The 21934-nt window shown below is 38.3% G+C and overlaps 1 protein-coding gene across 2 annotated transcripts in view; it reads right to left on the reverse strand.

Annotated features, from left to right (window-relative positions):
- Positions 1 to 3012: 3012 nt before the first annotated feature.
- The window catches only part of opcml (opioid binding protein/cell adhesion molecule-like), a 456624-nt gene continuing 437702 nt past the window's right edge, over positions 3013 to 21934 (reverse strand). For both annotated transcript variants that reach the window (XM_049468806.1, XM_049468805.1), the window contains 4 exons: positions 19665 to 19799; positions 19436 to 19556; positions 16724 to 16875; positions 3013 to 13804 (listed from right to left, as the gene is read on the reverse strand). In XM_049468806.1, coding sequence (XP_049324763.1) covers positions 13704 to 13804; positions 16724 to 16875; positions 19436 to 19556; positions 19665 to 19799 — 509 coding nt within the window. In that variant the 3' untranslated portion in view covers positions 3013 to 13703. The remainder of the gene's footprint in view (positions 13805 to 16723; positions 16876 to 19435; positions 19557 to 19664; positions 19800 to 21934) is intronic.

Below are 21934 nucleotides of genomic sequence, written 5' to 3' on the forward strand. Positions count from 1 at the left end.
GCACCACTGACAGACATGGCTTGCGGGAATAAGAAGTGCGCGAGTTAAGTAGTGAGGCTCAAAAGCAAGCTGTGATTTCCTACCGCAAACAAACCCGGCGCCATCTGTGAGCGAGGAAATGAAGGAGGCAACTGTCCTCCTAATTAAAGACCCCCTGTTCCACTCCGACGAAATGGGTTTAAACGCGGCCCTCTGTCTGGCTCGGCTGATTGTTCGACACTGACGGACGACGTCTAGAACCGCCGCGGTGTTTTAGAGGCGATGTGTGAATTACAATCAGGATGGCGTCTCCCATTCAGCTGAAAGGCAGACATCAAAACATCTCCAAAAGTGTGGCCCGCCTAGGGCGGAGAGGATGAAAGGAGATGTCGAGACAGAGTGTCAGTCAGTGTCAGATTGATATCTGTGTGATTTTTTTTTTTTTTTTACTTTTATTTTTTTCCTTTTTTTCCTTTGCATTTTGGAAACCTAAAAACATTTCCAGTGCCTGAGCTGCACTCTATGTTTTTCCTGTTCTTCCTGATGATAAATGACACCTTATTAAATGGATTGGGGACAAGTGGCAAAAAAAAAAAAAGAACAAGTTGGCAAGAAGGCGAAATTGCTCATGAGGAAATTAGCATTTGAAAAGCAGCCATTAATGTAGGTGAATATTCATCTTTAGCAAGGAACATAACATACATAAATCTAATAAATAATGTGACAGCCGTGCATCTCCAGACTCCACCTCGCGCCTTTGTCGGAGGCCTATTACTGCTCATCACCAGCACAAAAGCAGGAGGCGAGGGAGCTATCGCCTTTTGTCTCGGAAATTCGCTCCGAAATGAAAAAACAAGCAAAATCAAAGAGCAGCAACAACAACAAACAAACGGCTACAATCGCCCGCGCTTGTGTTTTGCCTGGTGTTTGTGAGAGTAACCCTGGTGGAGTTCTTTATCTGACTTCCCAGGATCTCCCTCCTGGAACTCACACCGTGCTGTCATTCCTCCACCCAGCCAAAACACAGGAATAAATAGACAGCGTATTGACAGACCAAATTAACATGACATGACATTTCTTGGCTGGGGGGCTTCGGAGTGCCAACCAGACCTCCAAAGAATAGCTAAAAAAACATGAAATGTGTGAGCTGTCGTAAAAAACACTGTTCTCTGATCTCTGTGCTTTATTCTTATTATCTACAGGATGGAAGTATCTGATCACGTTGTCAGGATATCCCAGGCAGCGCGCTCATGAGGGGTGTTATATGGATGGGACATGGGCATATCACTAACATCTATATGTTTGGCCAACATCCCAGAATACCACAGGCCAAACCTGAGTAGCACTGGCTCAACTCTGGTTTGAATCAAGGCCTAATTCTTAACATTTTCAAATCCTACTTGTGCCAATTCCCCAGTTGTCAAGTATAATAAAGGTCAATACCGCGGTTACAGAGTATAGTATGTTAATGGCTCCAGCTGCTTGTGCCAATCCCCCGGTTGCAGAATATAATATGGGAATCGCCCTGATCCACTTGTGCCAATATCCTGGTTGCCAAGTATAATGTGGATAATGGCACAAGCAGCGGCTAAGTATAGTATGGTAATGGCTCAAGACGCTTGTGCCAATACCCTGATTTGCTAAGTATAATAGGGGAATAAGGGCCTGAGTCAATTGTAGCAATACCTTAGTTGCCTAGTATAGTATGGGAATTGTCCCTGTGCCACTTGTGCCAATACCCCGGTTCTGAGTATAATAGGGGAATAACCTGAGTCAATTGTGGCAATACCTTGGTTGTAAAGTATAATATGGGCATCTGCCCTGTGCCGATTGTGCCAATACACAGTTTGCTAAGTATAATATGGAAAATTGGCCCTGTGCCTCTTGTGCCAATACACAGGTTGCCGAATATAGTATGGGAATGGCCCAAGCTGCTTGTGCCTATACTCCAGTTGGTAAGTATAATGTGGGAGTGGCTTAAGCCACTTGTGCCAATACCCTGGAAGCAACATATAATAGGCAATAGCTAGAGCCAACTGTGGCAAAACCCCAGTTGCCAAGTATAGTATGGGAATCTGCCCTGTGCCACTTATGCCAATACACTGGTTGGTGAGTATAGTATGGGAATCGGCCCTGTGCCACTTATGCCAATACACTGGTTGGTGAGTATAGTATGGGAATCGGCCCTGTGCCACTTATGCCAATACACTGGTTGGTGAGTATAGTATGGGAATCTGCCCTGTGCCTCTTGTGCCAATACACCGGTTGCTGAGTATAGTATGGGAATCTGCCCTGTGCCACTTATGCCAATACACTGGTTGGTGAGTATAGTATGGGAATCTGCCCTGTGCCACTTATGCCAATACACTGGCTGGTGAGTATAGTATGGGAATCGGCCCTGTGCCACTTATGCCAATACACTGGTTGGTGAGTATAGCATGGGAATCGGCCCTGTGCCACTTATGCCAATACACTGGTTGGTGAGTATAGTATGGGAATCTGCCCTGTGCCACTTATGCCAATACACTGGTTGGTGAGTATAGTATGGGAATCTGCCCTGTGCCACTTATGCCAATACACTGGTTGGTGAGTATAGTATGGGAATCGGCCCTGTGCATCTTGTGCCAATACACCGGTTGCTGAGTATAGTATGGGAAAAGCCCAAGCCACTTGTGCCAATACTCCAGTTGCCAAGTCAGGCCGAACCACTTTTTCCATCTCTCTGGTTGATGAGTATAAATCATATTCGACCACGTTGATGCCAAGTTACGGCTAATGCTAGCTCGACTCGGGAGGAGTCTTAATGCTATCTGGGATGAAATCCTTGGATAAAACGTTCTGGTCCTCAGCTGGGCTGCCCATAAAGTCCCCACATAGGCATGTCAGCCTGTGGGGCATGTGTAGCACTGTGTTTTTTGGGGTTTTCAAGGAAAAAAAGTCATGAAAGGAGCATTTCCTAACACATAATACTGATCCAGATCCTTCATCTGAAACAAACCTCTGGACGGGCTCTGAAATGTAATAAAGCAAAAGTAGAAGAAAATATTCTGAACTTTATTACACAGAACAGATACAATATTCTTTTACTCATTCTCCAATAGAAAAGAAAAGAAAAAAAATAATAATAGTAATAATAATAATAATACAACTACGTCTGTGCATGCACATGGAGTTCACCGGAGAAGTCTGGGGAGACTCTTTCTTTCAATCTTCTACAGTTTTAACAGGTTAGAGACAAGCCAGAGAAATAAAAAGCCAATATACAGGATGTCCAAAAATAGACAGTGAAATACTACTCAGCAAGAAGTACTGTGGATCAGGAACACCTCAGATTTTTTTTGTCATTCATTTCAATTTATTCACCACTGCTTAACATCTCAATTAAAACAGACCCTAAAACTGTTTAGACTTCTTTATGTCCATACAATATCTTAATGTAATCTTTGTTAATGTTTAAAGGGACAATCAGGACAATTTAGAGCTAAACTGAATGTAAACTAATGTCACCCTAGTTGTTTGTGTACAGTTATATGCATTTTTTTCCACATATACACCGTTTGTTGATTTTTGAAGAGAAAAATGAATAGGTAAAACACATAAAAACAACTTTTATAAAAGCATTATATTAAAGCAGTTTTAACCTAATAAACATAAATAAACTAATAAATAAAATAGCAACGGTAGCATGTTCAAATGTCTGGACAGCTGGAACTCAATAACCTTGTTAGTTCTTAGTTTACTGACAGTTCAGGGGAAGTGTGGAAGTCAAGGCAACATCTGGACCAAGACAATACTCGTAGACGATACTTGTAGAACTGCTTATGCAGATTACAAAGACAAAGCAAATCAAAACACATATCACAATCCATATCACAACCATGTCGACATGTGGGGCTGACGTGTGGAATGTAGCCTAGGTGGGTCCCAGGTGGGCAATGTCCCTGTGTTGTTACTGGAACCCAGTTGGGCTTCCCAAAGCAGTATACAACTGAGAGATGGGGCCCATTTTTAACCCCTCCTGGTTCCATCATTGACCCAGGAAGGCATTCATATGCAGGGTCAGTATGGAAACTGTGGGAAAAAAACTTTGAGCTATCCATATCCAGGCTCCACATTGGCATGTAATCAGGGAAATGGCCTGAAGAAAGGGCTAGCTAACAGTAGCCAGGAGTACGTGGTGGTGCACTATTCTACTGTGCAGCATTGCTTTTATTAACATGGTGTGCACTGGAAATAGTGACATCTGAAGGAAACATGTCTTGTGTCAGTCACCTTGTCTGAAGTATGGAAAGTCTGTTTTAAACTATTTTAAAATAGTTAAAATAGACTTTGGACACAAATGCAAAACAAGAATCGAATTTAATAATTAAAAAAAAAACTGTTAACTTGATGGTATTTTATATTGATGAGCTGGGTTGTGTGGTAGCAGCACAGGAACAATGTAGAGAAACTTTTTTTTCTCTTCAAAAATCAACAAAATATGCAATCTGGTCAGGGGTGCCCAAACTGTTTGTGTAAACTGTATATGCTTGTCATAGATTGACGGACTTCAGAGTTCTACAATCTGTTCAGTGCAAGAAAAGATGATATTTTCTGTGGAACATGAAGAATATTGTTAATCAAGATGTTAAAAAATAAGACCCCCAAAATAAGAACAGATTACCATATTATCCTTGCTGGAGCTATAGATTATAATGTGCAGTAGGTGTGGCTATAATATGCATTATGACGCTGGTGAAGAAAACAATAGCATTTGAATAATCAGTAATATTGGATTAAATCCAATATGAAGTCGGCATCATTTGCATTTCCACTTTTTTGGGAACAGCACTACAGAAAAAAAGTTCAGTTGACTCAACATTAGTTACTCAAAATTGTACACAGAAATAGCCTATAGTACAATCTATATGTTTAGCATAAGTCACTTTATTATCTTTATTTTGAATACAAAAATTAAACAGAACTTTTTTCAGCTTTTAACAGAAAAGTGGCTTAGATTGATTTCCAACCAATCAGTGGTTTCCAGCATACGCAAATGAACACGCTTGGTAAGAACGATCTAGAACATGCCTTGCATATGTCGAACTGTTTCGAATCAGAACAGTCATTCTGTTCAAGCTGAGCACGCATGTACACATCTACAAACATGTACACATGTGGAGGATGGACGAGTCGCAGCACTCGCTTCCAGTGTTTTACTGTTAATCCACACTAATTATTACAACTTTTTCCATTTTCAGTTTTCGTTTTTTTTATTTTTTTTTGACATGCACGAAAGGCACAATGCTAGCAAAAAAGAATTCGATATCGTTTCTACATTTCATCCCACTTAACCAGTAAATTAACTTTCTAGTGCAGGAAAACGAATCATATGATTTCAGATTGCATATTAGTACATTTTTCACGACAGTGCATCGATGTGAATCTCCTCACTGAAAGGATCTACTCTGAATTACTGTGGTATCATGGTACTAGATAGTTCGGGTGTAATATAATGTACTCCTAGTGCTCAAACAGTCGGTTAGCATTGAAGCTTTTCGTATCGATCGTATTAAACTAGCGATCAGCTAACGTTATTAGCCATTTTGCATGCTGGAAAAAAAAAAGACGTCATCTCATCGCAGGTGGAATAAAAGATAAAAGATCTCTCCATCACCACACGCTAACACCAGAACAATAAACTGCAGGTCTACACATTACACTTACATTACACTGTGGCCACCAATCAGATCACCATCATCATCATCATCATCTAGTGCAATTATTAATAGAAATAGTTCCGGTAGCACATGCACAACACCACAGACTGAATTACCTTTAACTTTAAACCACAGCTTTAAAATATCCTCCAGGATATAAACTCTCAGACGTGTGTAGCTATTATGTACGGAGCCCCTAAGGTGACATCATGTTGAAAAATAATAATAATGTGTGCCCACAACTTATTAGGGAACGAGATATTAAGGGTGTGGCCACAAAGTCTCAGGGGTTTTGCACAATATGACTGCCTAAGAAGGGTACACGGGTCTCACGCCTTAATAACTTGTGGCAACACATTAGAATCTCATTCCCAGGCCTTAATAAGTTGTGGCCATTCCTTAGGATCTCATTCCCACGCCTTATTAATTTGCAGCCATGACTTAATCATATAATTCACACACCCTAATTATCGTGTGACCATGCATGAGGATCTTGTTACCACACCTTAATAACTCATGGCCACACATTAGGATCTCATTGCCACGCCTTAATAAGTTGTGGCCACTCCTTAGGATCTCATTCCGATGCCTTAGTAGGTTGTGGCCAAACATTAGGGTCTCATTTTTAATGCCTTAATTTGTCATGGCCAAACATTAGGCTCTTGGTTCCACGCCTTAATAAGTCTTGGCCATACTTTAGGATCTCATTCCCATGACTTAATAAGTCGTGGCCTTACCTTAAGGTCCTTATTTCCATGCAGTAATAAGTCGTAGGCCACACATTAGGATCTCGTTCCCATGCCTTAATAATTCATGGCCACGCATTATAATCTCATTCACACGCCTTATTAATTTTTGGTCATGACACACCTTAATTATCTCTTGACCACGCATTAGGATCTTGTTACCACACCTTAATAACTCATGGCCACACATTCTCGTCCCCATGCCTTAAAAAGTCGTGGCCACACCTTGGGATCTTGTTTCCACGCCTTAATAATTTGTGTCCACACATTAGGATCCGGTTCCCATGCCTCGAAAAGTCATGGCCACCCATTAGGATCTCATTCCCACACCTTAATAAGTTGTGGCCATGCATTAGGATTTTATTCCATTGCCTTCGTAACTCAAAGCCAGTTTACAGAAAAGCAAGCATAACTTAATTATCTTGCACCCATGCCTTAATAAGTCGTGGCCATGACTTAATTATCTCATTCATATGCCTTAATTATCTAATTTCCACGCCTTAGTAAGTCGTGGCCACAACTTAGAATCTCCTTCCCATGCCTTAATAACATATCACTTTAGGGGCTCGGTGAATATGGGAAACTTTAAAGTAATAGTTTGTGCTCAATTTTCCCCAAACAACAAATTCAATCAGTCAGTCAGCCTAGGTACTGCAGGTATGTTTGGTGTCTGATGCTAGCTTCTACTGCTACGTAGTAGTTTTGCTAAGGGGCTAGCTACAAGGCTACTAGCTAGCTGCTAGCTAGTAAATAATGGAGGAGGAATATTAGGAGGAGCACGCTCTCTGAAAAGGAACTTAAACTGCATTTTATATCAATAACACATGTTAACTATGTAGCTATTATGGATATGTGCACTGTAAGAGGCTAATTTGGCTAATAAGTAGTACTAGTGACTCTTCTACTGAATGATTAGCATCATGCTAACTTAGAATTGATACCTCAGTACTTCAATACTTCTTGTATACAAGAATCATTGCCTAAAGAAAAAAACATCCGGTGTGAAATTAAGATCAAACTTTTTGTTCAAATAGCTCACCTCTGTTCACCACCAGCATTCAAAAATACAGTGCTTTTAGCCTATGCTCCCAACAGGCTTACAATGCTACTGATGGCGGATTAGTTTCAAGATGGCGGCGAATGGAAAACTACCTAAAGCTACTGTGCGTATTCAAATAAACTAGCCGTGCACTTTATCAAGTTCTCAGTGCCTCGTTTTTAATCACTTAAATACTCACTCAGGTTCAGCAGGCTGAAGACTCTCCAAAAGGGGGCGCTATCTGTAATGTTTTTAAACAGACGTTTTTTCACTTTTTTGACACAATGTAAAGTGGGCAGTTGTTAATTTCGACAAAATATAAATCGGCATGTGTTAATTAGCTGATGTCCATTGGAATAAAAAAAATGGATTAATAGAAATTATGTGTCGAAATTAATTCTATTCAATCTAAAGAGACTTCACAAGGGGGCGCTATTGGTACTCGATTAGTTTTTTTTGTTTTTTTTTTACTTTTTTTTTTTACAAAATGTGAAATAGACAGTTGTTAATTGCCTATTGTCAAAGTGTATACTTAATGGACTAATAAAAATGCGATAAAATTACTTTTATTCAAGCTGAAGATTCTTCACAAGGGGTGCTATTAGTATATATAATATATAATATAATATAACTGGGCAGTTGTTAATTACCTGCTGTCAATTTTTATATTAAATGGATTATTAGAAATGGGCTAAAATTAATTCTATTTAGGCTGAAGATGAATTCTATTCAGGCTAAAGATTCTTCACAAGGGGGCGCTATTGGTACTCAAACTGTTTTTTTTTTCATCTTTTTAACACAATGTGAATCGGGCAGTTGTTAATTACCTGCTGTCAGATGTTATATTAAATGCTCTAATGTAAATGCACCAAAATTAATTTTATTCAAACTGAAGATTCTTCACAGGGGGGGCGCTATTAGTACTCAAAGAGTTTTTCACTTTTTTTGGGATGTGAATCAGGTTGTTAATAACCTGATGTCAAATTTTATACTTAATGGACTAATAAAAATGAGCCAAAAGTTATTTCTATTCAGGCTGAAGATTAATTATATTTAGGATGAAGATTCTTCACATTTGTTTTTTAGTTCATTTATTTATTTGTATTTTTATTGTATTGTGTAATAGTTAGTTTTAGCTCATTTTAACACATTTTTGTTGTATTAGTCCTATTTTATTTTGATCTTAATTTTTTATCAATTAAACCATACTTTATTATAATCATTAATTTTATTTTTTTTTTCTATTTTATTCTAATTCTATTTTTATTTTTTATCTATTTTTATATTTTATTTACTGCTATTTTACAATAATTAAAATTTGCTATTATTTTCTCTGTCATGTCAATCCCTGGTTTTTGTAATTGCTCGGCTACATTAAAAATGAGCGTTGCCCTCAATGTACATCCGAGTCAAAATAAAGGTTGATTGATTGATTGATTGATTGATTGATTGAAAAGGGGGCGCTATTGGTATTTCAACAGATTTTGATGTTTTGAATTTTTTTGACTGTGAATTGGGCAGTTGTGAATTACCGGGTGTAAAAGTTTGTAAAATAAAAAAATGGACTAGAATAAATGCTCCAAAATTACAGTACATCTTTTTATGATGTTCAACTTGAATCAGTTAACTTGAGAACAGAAAAAGTCCATTTAACAGATTATACCTCATGTTAGGATGTGCTGCTTTTTAAAGGATTAATATTTTTGTGGAACCAAATGTATACATTTGGTTGACTGACTGACTGACTGACTGTGTGTTGTGTAAATGAATCTTTTGGGCAAACTATCACTTGTGGAGCAGAGCTTCAGTATTGATATGACTGTTCAGTGGTGCTTGGTCCCCTTCACCATCCTCCTTGCTTGTTGCTGGTGGTGCTGCTATAGGGCTCAGTGTGGAGACACAGTGTCAGGTTCCTCTATGCACATTGTCTCATTTCTAAGCTCTACATAAGCACTGTGCATGTGTCAGTGTGTGTGTGTGTGTGTGTGTGTGTGTGCGAGTTTGTGTCAGTGTGTGTGCGAGTGTGTGTCAGTGTGTGTGTGAGTGTGTGTGTGTGTGCGCGTTCTGTTAGCTCGCGTAATGTCATGGGCTGATTACTGTCTCTCTTTGGGAAGCGTCCAAATCTCCTCATTAAGGTGTTGACTGCGTTCCAGGTCAGCTTTTAGAGACAGAGTAACAGGTGCGGAGGTGTGACAGAGAAAATGGCGAGCTTATCAAGGTTACATATCAACACTAGGGGACATCGGCGGAGAAGATTTTCAGGGAAAAAAAAAAACGAATAAAAAATCTGATCTGTATCCGTATCTACTGTAGGTACACTTCTACATAATGTTCTACCGCCATGTACATAGTGAAACGTGAATTACGTTAATATGCGTATAATATGTAGTGTAATAAAATACAACTTTTATAGCATGTATACATAAAACCAGTCCTCGGAAGATAGCATTCAGCAAACAGTAGTCTTGGCCTTACGTTTAATATCCTTTTTGCCATAAGCATTGACATTCACAGCCACACACAAATTAAAGTCATCCCTTAAAACCTGAGAAAGAACACTGGTAAAATACCTCAACTGAGCGTAGACAAACAAAGAAAAAAAAAAGAAAGAGAGGAGGCAGGTGTGTATTCTTAAAAATGAACAAAGATGAAAACAATAAGAAAATCTCATGTCGTATCATATGACAGACAACTTGATTAAATTTGTTTGCAACAGGCATTACAATTCAGGCCTCCTTCCAGTTAAAGCATATAGAGATAACACCCCAACTCCCACCATGTGTTACATCACATTCTGTAAAGTAAACCCACTGTGTTGCTTACGTTCTAAACATACAAGTGTGTCTATATTTACTGTAAAGAAATAGAAATAGAAATAAATGAAATAAACTCTTTCTTTTACAGTACTTACAGTTCTGTGTATTAACCAGGTGATTGTGTGTGGCTTTTACACTAAGTTGAGACCACTTAAAAATGATGAGTTTCTTTGATTTTACCAATTTGAGATATATTCAAGAGGAAGGTGGATGATCACAAGCCATCAAACCTCAAGCTGAACTGCTTGAATTTTTGCACCAGGAGTAAAGCAGCATAAAGTTATCCAAAAGCAGTGCGTAAGACTGGTGGAGGAGAACATGATGCCAAGATACATAAAAACTGTGATTAAAAAAAAGGGTTATTCCACCAAATATTGATTTCTAAACTCTAAACACTAAAAAACTTTATGGATATAACCTTGTTTTCTTTGCATTATTTAAGGTCTTTTTTTTAGTTATGTCAGCCATTTCTCATTTTCTGCAAATAAATGCTCATGTTCATTTTACTCAAGTTTTAAAATGTTCTTATCTGATGTAACAGCTCTCCCCTGTCTGTAATAGTTTGTGTCTAAATTTTACAGATCAGAAAATTGGTAAAATGTTGGTACATTGTAGCTGCTGGGCTCTTTGTGTGCTCTAAGGGGAGACTGAAGGGAGTAACCCCCCCAAAACAAACACCAACTGAAAGCCTGAGGCTGCAGTGAAAGCCTAGGAAAGCATCACAAGACACAAGAGGAATGCCAAAGTTAATGATGTCAGTAACGATCACTGAGCTGTCACAGGCTTGACACAGTGATTGCAAGCAATTATTTTATTTTTATTATAGTCTTATTCATTTTTTTCTTTTTTAAGTTGATCTGTTCCAGTACTTTTGCTTACAAGAAACATGGGTGGGTACAGACAAAAGGTGCTAGGTGTTTTTAGATCACTCTTTATGGAACTAAATAGGCAATCGTTAATCGAGATGTGTGTGAAGAACATGACCTAATATAACCTAACCTAATACACACTCACATATCTCTATTCCTTATGGAACTAAAAGTGTGTGCAGGTATTAGTAATTATTAATCTTGAATCTTATTCTCATAGGAGACATTTAAAGACCTATAAAGTGATTTTGGACTGTAAAAGAAAGCAGTACTTGTTAGAATGGTTATTTATCATTCATTTACTTTTACTGCATATACTGGATACTTTAATATGTCCTGTAGCTTCATAAAGTTAATCACCCAAAATAATTGCACAGGACTCAGAAAAGAACAGCATATATAACAATGTTTTATGCAGCTCAGTGTAACTAAGCTTCTCTGTCTTTAACACTCTCTTAGAAAAACATTTTTCAGATCTTGTTCAGGTATAATTTTGTGTAAATACACTGCCTGGTCAAAAAAAATGGTCACACACTCTAATATTTTGTTGGACCGCCTTTAGCTTTGATTAGTGCATGCATTCACTGTAGCATTGTTTCGATAAGCTTCTGCAACATCACAAGATTTATTTCAATCCAGTGTTGCTGGATATCATTTTTCACCAAGATCTTGCAGCAGCATTGATGATGGTACACTCTAAAAAACAGAGGTACGATATGAGTACTTTTTTGTACTCGAAGGTACATTCTTTATAACTGTACCCTCAAAGGTACAATATTGGTCTTTACGGGGTCAGATTTGTTCCCTCTGAAGTACAAAGTAAATCCTAACAGCAATAAGTACAGATTTGTACCATTTAACCAGCCAAAAGGTACATTCAGTATTCTGCATCACTGTACTAATGAACAGTATATATTTAAATTGCACATTTTTTATTTGAAAGCCAGACAATTTTGTATCATCAAGTTTTTGAGCCATTTTTAGTTGATGACAATGTTTATAATCTTTATAATCTATACTGGCACAAAAACCATGGGTACAAAAAAGGACTTTCACTGAAAGGTACTTTTTTGAACCTTAATATGAGGTACAGCCCCAGCGACAAGCTTTGTACTCTTTTAAGTACAAATCTGTACTTATATTTCTTAGAGTGTAGAGTCTGACCGCTGCACAAAGCAGCTCTTCTCCATCCAGCACATCCCAAAGATTCTCAATGAGGTTAAGGTCTGGACTCTGTGGTGAACTCTCTCAATCCATGTGTAAAAAAATGATGATCTCATGCTCCCTGAACTCTGAACTCTTTCACAATTCCAGACCCATGAATCCAGGCATTATCAAGAAAAAATCCATTGATGGAATAACCTGGTCTATATTCAGTATATTCATGTAGTCAGCTGACCTCATTCTTTCAGCAGCACATACTGTTGCTGAACCTAAACCTGCAAAACCAACTGCAGCATCAACCATCATCCCCACATCATTTACTTACTTAAATCCAGGTGGCGACTTTTATTTTTTTTGGCCAGGCACTGTAACAAACTACTGTTGCACTAAGCAAACTGTGGCTTGCAGAGTCCCTCAGGGTTCTATTCTGGGGTCTAAAAGTTCGATGCCTTTATTTGGGGTTTGTACCTCACACAGTTACCTGGTTATTACCGAAAAAACAGAACTGAACACAGGACTGTAAAAGAAAGCGTTAAATCATCAGTAAAAACACCTAAAAGATCAGGTAAGGTGACTAACCTACATATGACAGCCTGTGTGTCGTAATGTAGCAGTGATCAGTGATTCTTTAGGAATGGCAACAACAGTATTTAATGAGGAATGGACACTATAGTACGCACCAGACTGTTTTCAGGAAGTGAGCTATATTACGCATAGGTTGACCGTACTCATATTTGAATGAACTGCAAGTATTCCACTGTATACGTCTGTACAAGTACAGTAAATCATATATCACATCGTTTTTTTTTTTTGTTTAGTTTTTTTTTTTTGCACTTTTATCGATTATTTAAAAAACAAAAAAAACAAAATTAATCTCATGTTATTTTACAAGGAACTCTGACGTGACACAGAAATTCCCAATTCACACACTTGAATACTGAGCAAAACCAGCCATTTTTTTTTCTGTTTTGTTTTGTTCTTATTTTTTTTTTCTTCCACAATCACATGACGTTTTGCTGTTCTTTTACATACAAAAGGTTGGAGAGACACACACACTGTGGTTCTACTATTACCTCTAACCATTAAACCAAAGAACCCTTATGCGGTCTCGTATTATTCTCTTAGAACAGACTCATATTATTCATATTAGCCCAGATTACACCCAGAGCCCCGGTTCCTAACCCTCCCCCAAAAAATAACGGTAAGGCAAAGTAAAAAATCCAAACCGAAGACAATATATTAATAACAATAATAGTCATCATCATCATTATAATAATAATAATAATAATCAGAAGAAGAACTGAAATGAAATCTGCTCTATTTATGGGCCTTTTGAGTCTGTCTGTGTGTTTAATGCCGAGTGGAGCTGATGCAGGGGGTGGTCTCTAGCATCAAAACTTGCTCAGGTAAAAGAGAGCGAGGGCGAGCAGCAGGCAGGGGGAGATGGATGGACAAAGTGCAGCGCTGTTCACATCATGCATCGCTCCTGCACCTGGGGAGAAAGACAGAGAGAAAGAGATATCAGTGCTCGCTTTGACCCTACATAACTCAATACTGTGAGAGTGTGCCAGTGTTTTTCTGAATAAACTAACCTTTTACATTCGGGTTAAATAATAAAAAAAAAAAAAATGCAGTACTACGGTTTCACATCTCACCATAAATCAGTATCAACATTTATCGTGATAGAAAATACATACATAGCGATGATATTGATTTTCAAACTCAATTTCAATTTAAGCAATAGAACACGAGAGGGAGTGTGTTATCACAAATAACTTTTTAAAGTTATTATCACGAATAACATCACAGCCGTGATGATCTACGGCGACCGAATCACAGCCGTGATGTTATTCGTGATAACACACGACCTCGATTGTTCTATTGCTTTTATACAACAGGTTTTTTTTTTTACAAAATGAATAAAAAATAAATAAATCACAGAAGTTTAAGAAATTAAGAATAAATATGCTTTAATATGGACTGTGCCTTCCGCCAAAAAGTAGTTCCACCACAACAGTAACAGAACTGAAACTTAACTACAAAACGGTGTATGGTTTATACAGACTAACACCACGAAAGTTAGCTTGAAATCAAAATTGGGAATAAGAGAAGATGCTAAACGTTAGGAGCGTGAAATAACGCTAATACTCTCCTCTCCTGCTCCGTGGAGTCGTCTTTAGTTGAAAGCTGCGCATTTTTTGAGCATTTCTGCTTGTTTTGCTGGGTAATAAGTGTTGGTTAATGCTTTAGCACAGCATTAACTTAGCTTAGCCTAGCCTGGCTTGCTAAGTTACCGTTTTAACTGTCAGACGGCATTAGCCGAGCTATTTTTTTCCCCTTTTTTCCACAAAAGATGATCCAGCGCTGTGGGCGAGCTTGCCGTGGTTGAGCGCTAGCCTGTGTAAGCTAACACTGCTGCTGGTGCCGGTGGAGGTGATGATTCAAAACTGTCCGGTGTATATATACGCCGTTACTCGGCAACGTGCCGGCGGAGTGATACAAGTTTAGTGTGAGAAGGCCGTGATGTTATCACAAATATCATCACGGCTAGAACACTTCTCAACCAATCAGATTGTGAGGTCGTAACTAACTGTTGTATAAATTTCGATATCACTTATAACCTGCCTGTGTACTTCCCAGTGTTCTGACCTTCATAACTGAAGACTAGAGTAACATAAAGACATGACATACATACAGTATCATATCAAACAGCAGAATTTACCTAACCATCAGTCTGTCATCAACATTCAGTGAGTAATCCAGCTCAGAAACACAGTTACTATAGCAGCTAACATTGTGGCAACATAGCCTAAACCTGAATGAGTCTAAGATAGGCTGTTCTAGGCCCGCATTAGAAGGCAGCTAAATTTAGTTATATATCTACACTAATGGGCGTGGTGGCCTGGAAGTGAGGTGGATGTGTTCAGGTAAATTTCTGGCGTGTTTCTATCTTGGCGGCGGGAAATACAGGTGCGCCACTGACTGATTAAAACCCTGAGAACAGTCAACAGTCAGCCGCCCAATCTTATCTTAGCCATGCAAGAGCTCTGTGCATGTTGCAAGCAGCTTTTACACCAACAATAAACAGAATAAAGAATAAAATAACATTGCTGTTCCCTTAAATGAGCTGCTGGTGTACCTTCACAGCGTGAACGCAGAGGTCAGTATCCTCAGCTGCCACGCTGTCACGATATCAACGCGCTATAGAAATATATAAATAGACTATAGAAATACATATAATACCAGTTAAAAGTTTGAACACACTTTTCTTTCTTCTCATTTAATGTGTTTTCTTCCTTTTTATGACTTTTTACATTGTAAATTTAATATTAAAGACTACATTAAAGCTAAATTCTTGCACCATTTTGCACCACAAGTCAAACTGTATGCTTTTTAAGACCTTTTCAAGACCTCAATAATTTTTTATTTAAGACCCAAAAATGTAGTCATAATTCCTTTGGTAACTTTAGTTTTTTTCCCCACTAATTTTTTAGCTTGCTGCTAATGTTAGTTCTCTCCCCAGTAACGTTAGCTTGCTTGCTGCTAATATTAGCTAGCTCTATGGTAACGTTAGCTAGCTCTCCGCAAACCTTTTTCTCCACGGTAATGTTAGCTAGCTTGCTGCTAATGTTAGCTACCTTTCCGCTAACACTAGTTCTCTCTCCAGTAACATTAGTTAGCTCTTTGCTAATGTTAGCTATCACTCCGCTAACCTTAGTTTTCTCGCCGGTAATGTCAGCTAACTTGTCGCTAACGTTAGCTAGCTCTCTGCTAACATTAGTTCTCTCTCCAGTAACATTAGCTAACTTGCCGCTAATGTTAATATGTGCTTTCCCACCGGCATTAAACAGACATTAAACCAATTACTGTGAGCAAATTCACAGTATAGTTAAGACATTTTAAGACACAGATTTTAAGTTAAGACATTTTAAGACTTTTTAAGGACCAGTGGGAACCCTGTAAGTAACACATTTAGAAAAATAGAAAAATATGCACACTACTACGTAATTCCAAGGGTCCCCTTAATTGTTCTCATGTATTTAATATTAATCTAGAATGTAGAAAATAAATTAAATAAAGAAATAAAGAAAACCATTAAATTAAAAAAAAGTCCAAGTGTGTCCACATTTTTGATTGGAACTGTAATAAGAATTTCAATCCCTTTTAAAAGTAACAAGCAGGATCGTCCATTGCTTAACAGAGTCAAAGTTTTGTTTGTCAGACTTGCATTCATGAACTCATCATGGCTTGTTAAAATTTCTTATGAATTCTTCATGAGACTGGTTGGAGACAGTCACTTGGCATGCACAGTAATAAGATCAGCATCAGCAGACTCAGACTAATGTCTATCACACCTCAAACGATGTAAACACTGCAGTGCTTTCATATTTTATAAATCTGGCGTTCTTACCGTACAGGATTATGCTCGCGTTTGTGATGCCCAACATGTTCATGGCAACGCAGGTGTAGTTTCCGTAGTCCTCTTCAGACACATTGAAAAATATGAGCATGGACTGTTTACCTTTGTTCTCTATTTTCACTCCATTGAGTCCGTTGACGAGGCTGCAAACAACAAGGTCAGGTTAGAATTAGCAATTTAAATTTAAAGGTCAAGTTCACTATGCATTGAAATGAAAGAGTAATGCAGTTCAGAGTCCAGTCAGTCAGTTCTGGAGTTGAAAGGAAGTGGTATTTTTAATTTCATTACAGATTACAACATAGTTGCTGGTTATACAGTGATTTAATGCAGAAATGCAATGCTCTGCATGACTGGTTTGCACTTATAATTCCATTAATATTGTTTATACGGGCTACTGTTAATTTAATAATAAGTTAATGCATTTTTTTAAAGAAAAAAAATGTTGCAGTAACACAAAACTTAGATATACATTAGAGGACCAAAGTCTGACCAATTTTTCAGAGTTTGGTGACCCTAAGCCTAAGGGTCAATGAGATACAGCCTTGAAAATGTCTGTTTATGGCCTTTTAAATGGGAAGGACTAGGCTGAAAAAATCTTGTTAGGATCTGCAAGGGAATGGAAGGTCAGAGTGACACCAAACTCAGGACCCCACACCGTGACGATAGTCTGCTACTACTTCCCAAGTTTGCTGACCCTAAGTCAAAAGGTGAAAAAATTACGACCTTAAAGAGATGTCCTGATTCAGTGCCAGTTTGGTCTTGTCTTGTCCTTAATTCTAGTTTTACAAAAGGGTCGATTTGTATTCAGGACACTGAGATCAGCATTCCAGGCCAGGTAACGTCTTCCTAGGACCTTCCTAGAGCTACTTCCTGTCCACGCCCACTGAGGGCAGTGGGGTTCAGATATGTGGTGCGGCCAGACCCCGGGATCTGATCTACAAGTTTTTATTTACATCCCATGGAAGCTAAAGTACACTGCACTGAACTGTAATCATATAATCAAATAATCATTACCTACCACTGTGCTGCCCACTGTGGGTGGTAATGCCTTCTATGATGTACAGTATTCCTGGTACACAAGTGACACTGTGGATCGAGGAATGTTAAATACCCCCAAACTAATGCTGGGCGATATACCTGTTCATACGGTATAACGTAGGGGGATTTAGAACCATATGCATTTAGTATGCTTCTTTACCATACTGCCATACCTCTAGAGGCGCTGTGGAGCGCCGTGTAGAAGCACACCATGTAGAACAGCGCTACCAAAGAAGCACCCAGTTCGCTAGATAACGCTAGCATAACAAGCTAACATAGTGTAGTGATTGGAGCATAGACATGAAGACATGAATACTGCAGTGAGATAAATGGAATTGCTCAGTCAGTCCACAGCTTGGACAAATGTCCCTCGCGTCCCCCAGACAAGACCAGCATCGGTCCTGAGTGCGGAATCATTTATCCATCACAAGAGACAAAACTCCTTCAAACTCCAGATACGAGGAAATAACTGTAACCCTTAAATATATTAATACTGTAGCTTAAAGGATAATATTAATGCACACTGAATTAAATATATTTGTTAACTGGAGAGAAAAGGGAATTGTGGCGGATTTTAACATTGTAATGCCTCTTATGGCTTCAATAAGAACATATATTGTAAATTGATATTAAACTTGTGTCTTACCTGTAAAATAGAAAAAGAGATATTTTTAAAAATATCTCTTTTAAATACTTAAACATTGAGTATTTCAGGTCTGTTTATAGTGTTTATGGAACTATTTAAAAAGAAAGCAGTGTTTAAGTTCTTGGGGTATCTCTTTTAAAGGCCTACTGTTTACATTCTTCAGCTGTTTTTTCTGCTAATAAAGTCAGATTTCTTTCATATATTGTGTTATTTTGTGTGACAAAGTAATCCCAATAGTAATTACTGTCTTAATTTAAAGCCTTAGTGTTTTATATTATATGTAATCCTAACAGCCTAAAGCCCAGTCATGCAAATAAAAAATAAAATAAATAAGGTAAAATTAAAAAAATGCCGTCATATACTGTGAAACCGTCAGAATCTTGAAAAATACTGTGATATACAATTTTGGTCATACCGCCCAGCACTACCCCAAAACAACCAGCATGACTAAATACCCCCGTCCATTCGGCACTCACTATAATTAGGCCATGCTCAAACTCTGATAACTGATGTCACTTTGTGTGGATCAGACACGGCAGCAGTGTTGCTGGAAGTTTTAAACACACTGGAGGTTGTGTCCACTCACTGCCCACTCTATTAGACACTCCTACCTAGCCGCTCCACGGAAGCTCCTTAACACAGTTTGTGTTGGTTGCCATCTAGCCCTTCACCAGTGGTCACATTAAGTTGTTGGGTTACCATTTTCTCAGACCAGCAATGAGATGTTTAAAAACTCCAGCAGCACTGCTGTTTCTGATCCACTAACACTAACCGCCACCATATCAGTGTCACCGCAGTGCTAAGAATGACCCACCACCCCAATAATAGCTACTCTGTGGTGTTACTCTGGGGTCCTGACCATTGAGGAACAACAGGGTGAAAGGAGGATAATAATAAAGTATGCAGAGTAAGAGAAGCACTGCAGTCTGTAATTACAGAACTACAAAGTAGTTCAAAGACAAAAATGGATAATGGGTGTAGAAACAAGGACAAGCAAGGGCATAAAAGAGAAAGCTTACGGTCGATCTTCTTTATACCACTGAAAGTCAGCCAGCGGAACCGCTGATGCCTCGCACTGCAGTACCCCTCTGTGGCCAACAGGGGTTCCTGTGCTGCGAGCCCTCGAAATGACCGGAGGATCTGTGGACCGAAGGTACTAGACTAATGATGATCATAAATAATGGTGTCAGGGTTATTAAAGCCATAAAGGCGTTGCTCTCATATCAAACGGAGGGATGTTCAACTTACAGTTAACTGTGACCTGTACCGTCCTCACGTCCGGGGGCGAGATTTCGTTGGAAGAGACGCACTCGTACGGTCCCGACTGCTCTTTGGTGATTGCAGTCATCTCAACATACTCCCCCTCGTTGACAACCCGACGACCTGAAATGCAAGAACACATGCATACATGTTCAAGATCATGTTTGTGTTCATGTGCAAGGATTTGAGGAACGGCATCCAAATACAAAGTTGATTTCAGACGTTTTCCAGACATACGCAAATCTGTGAATCTGAATATTATGCAGATTTCATCAAGAAGCAAAACACAATCAAAAGAAAGAGGGGGCCTAGAAGAAAGTGTTTCATGTTTGTCAAGCCATATCATTAGAGGTGTCCCACAGGGGTTAATTATGGGGCCTTTTTCATTGTTTTTTTTTTTTTTTTAAATACTTTACTTCTCGTTCCCCCTGTTGACAATGTCACAAAGTTTGTTTTGTTTTCCTTGTATAAATACCGCGGCATCATGCTTTACCCACTAGCTGCAAAAATATTTGCTGTGCGTCTGCACGGGGGCTCATTAAATCTGAGAACTGCAATTTCAGGGTTTCTACACTTTTTAGGAAAGCTCTTTCCAGGGCTTTTTTCCCTTGACTTTAGTACATGTCAGAATACATACAATAAACCTACGATTTGTGAAGAATATTTACAGGTATACATTGACCTGCCACATGATACTAGTTCCTATCCCATGACTTTTGCCACATTCAATGGAAGCTAAAGAACACTTGTTTCTTAATGGACACAACATGTCTAGGCAGAAGCTGCCGGACACGATCATTACCACCCATTGTGCTGTCCACTGCGGGTGGTAATGCCTTCTATGATGTATTTCTTGTATACAAAAGACGCTGTGGATTGAGGAATGTTAAATATTTGGCCAAAACTTTGGCACCCACAATAATCAGGCCACGCTCAAACTCTGATATTTGATGTCACTCACAAGATAACACCTCATAATTTATAAAGGTGATGCCATTTCCAAACTTGGTCATTCATGCTTAAAAAATTGTTTAAATCATAATCATAATTAGCCATTTGAGCATCTTCTTTTTTTCAAGAGTGTGGATCTGCTTTACCAAACATGAATAAAAAAATCTATATACAGCTCTGGAAAGAAATAGAGACCACTTAAATATTTTCTTAAAAAAGTTTCTTTGATTTTACCAAATTGAAAACCTCTGGAATATAATCAAGAGGAAGATGGATGATCACAAGCCATCAAACCAAGAAGATGAACTGCTTGAACCAGAACTTTTTACACCAGGAGTAAAGGCATCAAGTTATCCAAAAGCAGTGTGTAAGACTGGTGGAGGAGAACGTGATGCCAAGTTGCATGAAAACTGTGATTAAAAAACAGGGTTATTCCACCAAATATTGATTTTTGAACTCCTAAACCTTTATGAATATTAACTTGTTTTCTTTGCATTATTTGAGGTCTGAGCCATTTCTCGCTTTTTGTTTAATTAAATGCTATTAATGACAATATTTTTATTTGGAATTTGGGAGAAATGTTGTCTGTAGTTTATAGAATAAAACAACAATGTTCATTTTACTAAAACATACTTATAAATAGCAAAATCAGAGAAACTGATTCAGAAACTAAAGTGGTCTCTTCATTTTTTTTTTTCAGAGCTGTATGTCTGAATGTTTTTCAGTCACACTAAAGGCCTGCACAATTCAGCCTGTTTGGAACTATGTAGAAGAATTCAAGTTAAGGCATGTGCTCTGTAGTTATTTTGTCTTCATTCTACAATATTGACAATATCCATTTTTATAAACATTTCCGTTTAAATTGTGTTAACTTAAGTGACTTAAGTGATACTTCTGTTGAAATAATGCCTTTAAATGGTGAATGGAGGTTTTAATCATTTGAGTCATTGTGCAACATTCCTTTCTATAGAACAAAAAATAAAAAACAACCAGAATCATTTTAACAGGAATTCTAAACAATGTTTAAATAAATAGATCCAACTATTTCTTCTAGGAGCAAAGCCGCAGTTTAACCTTCAGTAACGGGTAACCTATTCCCTTGCAGACCAAATGTCACAACATACAGCAACAGTTCTACATTAAAACTCTCATTATCTCACTTTCCACTCCCTTTCTCTCTCTCTCTCTCTCTCTCTCATTCTCTCTCTTTCTCTCTGTCTTTTTCTGTTTCTCTCTCTCCGTTTTCCATTTTGTCTACTCTCTTAATACCACGGCCCAGGGGACGAGGGGGGTGATATAGCAGGGTA

Source organism: Astyanax mexicanus, chromosome 20 (assembly GCF_023375975.1).
Source record: "Astyanax mexicanus isolate ESR-SI-001 chromosome 20, AstMex3_surface, whole genome shotgun sequence".
Classification (NCBI taxonomy): Eukaryota; Metazoa; Chordata; class Actinopteri; order Characiformes; family Acestrorhamphidae; genus Astyanax; species Astyanax mexicanus.